General features: G+C 45.7%; 1 protein-coding gene across 1 annotated transcript; it reads right to left on the bottom strand.

The window, feature by feature from the left end:
* Positions 1–4,171: 4,171 nt before the first annotated feature.
* On the bottom strand, positions 4,172–6,203 carry Ccdc185 (coiled-coil domain containing 185). Its single transcript, XM_028781808.1, has one exon. It carries the CDS (start codon positions 6,148–6,150, stop codon positions 4,303–4,305), a length of 1,848 nt encoding a protein of 615 aa, XP_028637641.1. The 5' UTR covers positions 6,151–6,203; the 3' UTR covers positions 4,172–4,302.

Below are 6,203 nucleotides of genomic sequence, written 5' to 3'. Positions count from 1 at the left end.
CTTCTGGATCTTCTATTCCATTGGTCTGTCGGTCTGTCTGTCTGTCTGTTTTTGTGCCAGTAACAGTTTTTGTTACTATGGCTCTGAGGTAAAATTTGAGATCAGATATGATAGTTCAGCATTGTTCTTCCTCATTTTTTGAGTTTTTTATGCATATTGTTTTACATACTATTCACTATAGAATATTTGTGTGCCCCTTTCACCCCAAATTTTATTAATTTGGGTCCTTTCTCTCCTGTGGCTAGTTTGGCTAAGGGTTTGTTGATTTTGTTTATTAACAAGCCAGCCCTTTCATCTCAGCCGTTTTTTATTCTTTTGGTTTCCATTTTGTTAATTTTTACCATGATCTGTATCATTTCTTTCTCCTGATGATTTGGGGTTGGCAGCTTGTTCTTATTAATCTAAGACTTCAAGGTATATATCATTACCTATTTAAGAGTTCTTTGATTTTTAATGTAATTAGAGTTAAAAATTTCCTCTTAGAACTTCTTTTTTCCATCTCAACGTTGTGCTTTTATTTGACTCCAGTAATTTAAAATTTCCTTCAGTGATCTGCTGATTATTCAAGAGCACACTGCTCACTCCCCATTTGTTCACGGAGTATCTATAAGTTCCTATTGCTATTGGTTGCCACATATATTCCATTATGAGATAAAAAGACTGAAAAGTCATTTACATTTTTATATCTAATATGTCTTGTCTTATGACCTAAAGTACTATATTCGAGTTAGTTCCATGACTGCTGAGGGTATTGTGTGGGAAATGGTCTGTGGTTGTCTCTTGCCCAGTGGATCTATGCAGTTCCTGAGATGTCTTTTCATCTGGGTGTCTTCTCTGTTGATAAGAACAGGGTATTGGAATTATCTACAATGATTCTGTCTAGATATTTTTGATTCTTTATGAGAAATGTGTTTTTTATAAATTGATGCTTCAATATTTGGTTCATATATCTTTACAATTGTTATATCTTTCTGATGGATTGTTTAAATTAGTAACTTGTTTAAATTAGTAACTTTTAAAAAAAATCTCTTCTAATTTTGGCTTCAACTCTGCCCTATTAAATACTAAGTGTGGATATTTTTGCTTGCTCTTGGCTCCCGTTGTTTGGTGTATTGATTTCCATTCTTTCACCCAGAGTCTGGGTGTGGTTTTCCCAGTGAGGTATGTTTCATTTAGACAAGAACTTGGATCTTGGGGGTTTCTTGCAGGTATGTATATGCTGTATGCATGTATATGTGTTTGTATGTGTACATATGTGAAGAGCAGAAGTTAATGTTAAGTACTTCTTAGATTACTCTTCACTTCTATATGTGTTAGAACAGGTATCTCACTGAACCTGGAATTCACTGACTTAGCTATACTGTCAAAATGGTAAGCCTTGAAGCCTTCCTGTCTCTATCTCCCACTTCTTCACTAAATTTGAAATATTTGGAGGCTCTGATCATTTTTAAAAATATAATTTCTCGTATTCCCAGAGTTGCTCTTCTCCTCTTCTTCCTCCTTTCTCCCCCTCCCCCTGTCTTCTTCTCTTCTTTCTCCTTTCTTCTTTTCCTCTTCCTCTATCCTTTTCCCCTATCCTCCTCCTCTTCCTCCTCCTCTTCCTCCTTCTCCTTCTCTTCTTCTTCTTGTCCTTTGCTGTTGTTATTCTGTCTCAGAATAACAACAAGTTTTCTCTCTCCATTCCTTTTGTTCTGGTATCGACTCCATCTCATTGATCTTTTGATGTCTATGCAAGCTGTCCTCTTCTACCATGTGGGTTCTAAGGTTCCAGGTCATGTCTCCAGGCTTGCACAGGAAGAGCCTTCCTGCATTGAGCTTTCAGTTTGTATGGTTCATTTTCCACTTCTATTTTTTCCATTTGGTTCTTCCTTTTACTTCTTATGACTTTGCAGCACAGACCTTCTTGCCTATTTTAAGTGTGCCTGAAATCACTTGTTGAAGCTTTCTGTTAGTATTGTTAAAGCTGCTTATAAATGGGTGTTAGATAACTCCAACATTGCTTTTGGAGTAAATGGACTCTTTCTCCTTCGGTTTGAGATATTCTTGGTTCTTGGTAGAGTGACTTTCAATGAAAACCTAGATAGTTTATCCAGTTAAGAGACTAGTTGGGGGACTGGAGAGATGGCTCCACAGTTAAGATCACCAGCTGCTCTTCTAGAGGTCCTAAGTTCAATTCCCAGCAACTACATGGTGGCTCACAACCATCTATAATGGGATCTGATGCCCTCTTTTGCTGTGTATTAAGACAGCATACATACATATACATACATATATATATAATAAATCGGAAAACAAACAAAAACTAGTTGGGCCTTATTTAAAATGTCCTTTGTATCAACTTTCTCTGATATTAGCCCAGGAAATAAATCATATCACTGCCTCATACTGAGGAGCAGTCTACTTTCTCACTTAGCCATTGTCAACTGAAAAGGGTGGGAATGCAAGCCTTGGGCCTCAGCTATACTCTTAACAGATAGTGCTGAAGACTGGGAGAAGCAAGAGGACCTCCTTGCCCCCCTCCCCTGTGTAGCAAGATGGATGGGTGGCTACTGTGCTCAGGAAGGACCAGTATTAGATATGGTGGGAGGAGGCAGCTGGTAAGAAGGCATCAAGCTGTGGGGCAAGGGGTGACAAGGGCATGTGTCAATATTGATAATAAGAGAGACTGTATTATATTATAAGAGTATTAGATTCTGGGTTACTTTGCCAAACACCTTGCATGAATGATTTCACCTAATTATCTTTTACACTGTAAGGCTTGCCTCAAGTAATTTTAGACAAGGAAACTAAGACTGACAGGAAACTCCAGACTCATGTCAACGTTGGTCTGAAACATAAGTGTGACCCCAGAATACCAGATAGCATGCTGCCATGGCTACAACATGGGGTTAACTTGAACATGAAGAGAATAATTTTTGGAATTGAATGCTGATCTGTGAGTGCTTGCATTTCTGAGCAGGGGTCTCCATGAGCATATTTGAGTGAAGGAATGAGGTGCTGTAGTGGGTCAGAACAGCAGGTAGAAGGGACCTAAGGCAGGAAGGGAAGAGGATGGGGATTCCCATGGTATAGACAGAGAAGATGCCACACTGACCTCTGTGCAGAATCCCGGCCTGGTTTTGTCTGATGCTATTTCAGAGTTAATATGACATAACTCCTCTAACGACACTGTCTTTTCCCTTCTGCCATTCATGCAGATTTCACCATAGGACTGGTGAGATGGCACAGTCCGAGAAGGTGCTTGCTCCTCCATGACGTAAGCCTGACAACCTGAGCCAAATCTGAGGAACCCACATAAGTTGTCCTCTGACCTTCACTTGGACACTGTAGCCGGTGCCTTCCCCCCCCACATACATACAATAATAATAATAATAACTTTTTAAAACCTATATCAAGTTTTTTTTAAAAAGGTTTTTTTTCAATAAAAACTGATAGGGTGGGACGATTTTTATGGCTGCTTGATTCTTAGCTTTAAAAAGTCATTTTACTGAGTCATACTTAGTCGCTCATTCAGAGCCTCGTTAAACTAATTAGACACAATGTGGGTAGACAGAATGACATCTTGTGGCTCCTTCAGTAGAAACAGAAGGGAAATAGGAAGGAAGAGGAAAATGCCAATAGAATCTGGATTTATACGACCAGATAGGAGCAACACATCCCAAGAACGGCCAAATATAAACTAGTGTTTATTTCTCTTCAAGATAAGACTTGTGTAGCCCAGGTTGGTCCTGGAACTCATTATATAGCCCAGGCTGGCCTATAGTATAGCCAGTAGTGCTGATATTATAGGTATGTGCCAACTGGGCTTCACTGAGCTCCTAGATGCCAGGACTGGAGAAATGATTACACTATACCAATGTCTCGATTCTCGTTGCTTAGAGATTCTCCCAGCCCACCTTTGCTTCTTCCCCTGGGAGACTCCTCCAGCTTCAAACTCTGTATTTCTCCTTTCTTGGGTTGTTAAGTAGAACAAGTCACATCATAAAACCCTATTCCCAACTGGACGTTCTTCTCTGGCTCCTCTAACTCCTGCCTGATGTGTGCGTCTAGATTCCTTGAGAGGCATTGCACCCCAAAACCCACGCAGATTTCGCACTTTCCCCACTCTCCAGTCTCCCTCCCCAACCCCATCTACACCATCTACACCCAAGAGAATCGATGAACTAATTCATGGGAGGAAAATGCAGCTATTTTATATACTTTTTAAAAAATCAATGCTCGATTAAAATCGGATTATAAAGCGGAATTGCATGATGATGTCTTTGTCTGGCTGCCAGGCTGTGCCTTCTTCCTCCTGGGTTCTCAGTAGACTCCACCCTGCTGGTGCAAGGGCAGCTGGGTCTCTGCTGCCACCTGGTCAAAGCAGCGGTTTATCTTGGAGGCTGGACGAACCTTCTGATACTCCTGGAAAATGGGATCTTTCCCTGAGGTCATCTGCTCTAACCTTTGTTCCTTCTTTTTGATGGCTTCCTTGATGCCCTCAATGTGACACTTCTCCTCCTTCTCTGCTTTCAGCTTCAAGATATGATGGTTCCTCTCCCGCAGGATGTTCAGCTCCTGCAGGTGCTGCGCCCTGTCCTTGGTGGTCTTGTGCGCATGACTCCTGGCCTGCCTGCTCTTCTGTTCTGCCAGCTCTGCCAGCACGCGCTTGCTCATTTGGAGCAGCTCCTCTGCCTCCTCCGCACGCCATCTCACTCTCTGGAACTGCTCTGCCTCAGTCTGGGCCTTCCGCTGCTGCTCTCTGTGCCGCTCCTTAACCAGACCCTCTTGGATGTCCTGGGAGCTCTGGGAACTCTGCTCCAGCGACAGTTTCCTGAGGAGTTTCTCCGCCTTGGCTTGGCAATCCATGAGAACCTTGCGGGCCTGGAAGTTGACAACCGTGCTCAAGTTGCTCTCCTGGACCTTCTTCGGGTTCTCCACCACATGCTGTTCCCTCTTGTGACCCGCCACCTCCAGCCTCTTCTGCAGCTGCAGCCTGTTCAGGTCCCGCACACTCTGCAGCACCCTCTCCTGTTCCCGCAGACTCTGTGCTTGACACTGTTTGAGTTGCTCGGCCTGAGCTTGCACCTTGTCCATCTTGTCCAGGCCTCGGGTCTCTGGGTTGTCAGCTTGCACAGTTCTCCCACTCTCGTTCTCTGACTGAACCGCGCTTTTTGCCTGGCAGTCTCGCCGCGATCCCTGCTGTTTGTGGCTCTGGTGAGGCTGCTCATGGCTATGGCCCCTCTGAAGCTTGTGCTGTCCCCTCTGTCCTTGCCACTGCTCCTGGCTCTGCAGCAGCAGCAGCCTGCGTTCTCTCTCCAGGGTCAGGTGAACTTTCTGGTCTGAGCGCTTCAGCTCTTCCCAGGCAACTGCAGCCTGTTGCTGCAGCTCTCGCATCCTCTGGGCCTTCTTGAGCCTGTTCAGCACCAGGGCCAGGATCTTCTGGTCCCTGAAAGATATCACCGCCTCGTCCAGCTTGCTCTTGAGGACTTGAGCGCGATGGCTACTCTTCTCTTTGCAGGAGGCAAAGGGCCGGTTGTACTTGTTTAAGGACTCAGTCTGGTCACGGTCACTCCTATTCTGGGTGCACACACATGTGAATTGCTTCCAGAACTCTTGGGAGTGCACAGAGGACTTGTCTGTGAGAACCGAGGATGGGGACCAGAGACGTCTGCACACCGGCACTGCCCACCGGTCTCCAGTGTGTGTCTTTTCTACAAGCAAAGTCCCAGCACTCGCCGGGCTGAAAGCTTTCCCCGGGTACTGCGGGGATGAATCTCCCCGGACTGTAGAGTATCGCGGGCTGGACTGATCCGGTGGATGCTGCTGCTGCTTCTGCCAGGTTCTGCTGGACTTGGTCGGTGCCTCCCTGCAGGCCTCTTCCAGGCGGAGGCTGCTGGACCTGTGCTTCCTAGCTCGGTCCGAGGGCCTCCGGGCCACATGTGTCAGGCTGTGGCTTTCTCGGGTCGAGGCGATATACCCACGCCGGCGGGACCGCCCGGTGGGCGAACACTTCGGGTGCACCCAGGACGCCTCGGTCTCGATCTCTGCGCTGGGAGTCTGGGCCCAGGGATTCAGAGACAGCTCAGGCCAGCTCAGCTGGGTCGTGAACTCTTGCTCTTCAGCTAGCTCCCCATAGGGCTGTGGGGAGAAGAGATGGAAATCGGCCATGCTCCCTTCTCGGCTGGCCCAGAGTCTACACGAAGGTCAGTGGACCTTCAGGG

The sequence above is a fragment of the Grammomys surdaster genome, unplaced genomic scaffold (assembly GCF_004785775.1).
Source record: "Grammomys surdaster isolate TR1022 unplaced genomic scaffold, NIH_TR_1.0 554, whole genome shotgun sequence".
Classification (NCBI taxonomy): Eukaryota; Metazoa; Chordata; class Mammalia; order Rodentia; family Muridae; genus Grammomys; species Grammomys surdaster.
The sequence above is the reverse complement of the archived record's forward strand: the minus strand, read 5'-3'. Positions and strand labels throughout refer to the sequence as shown.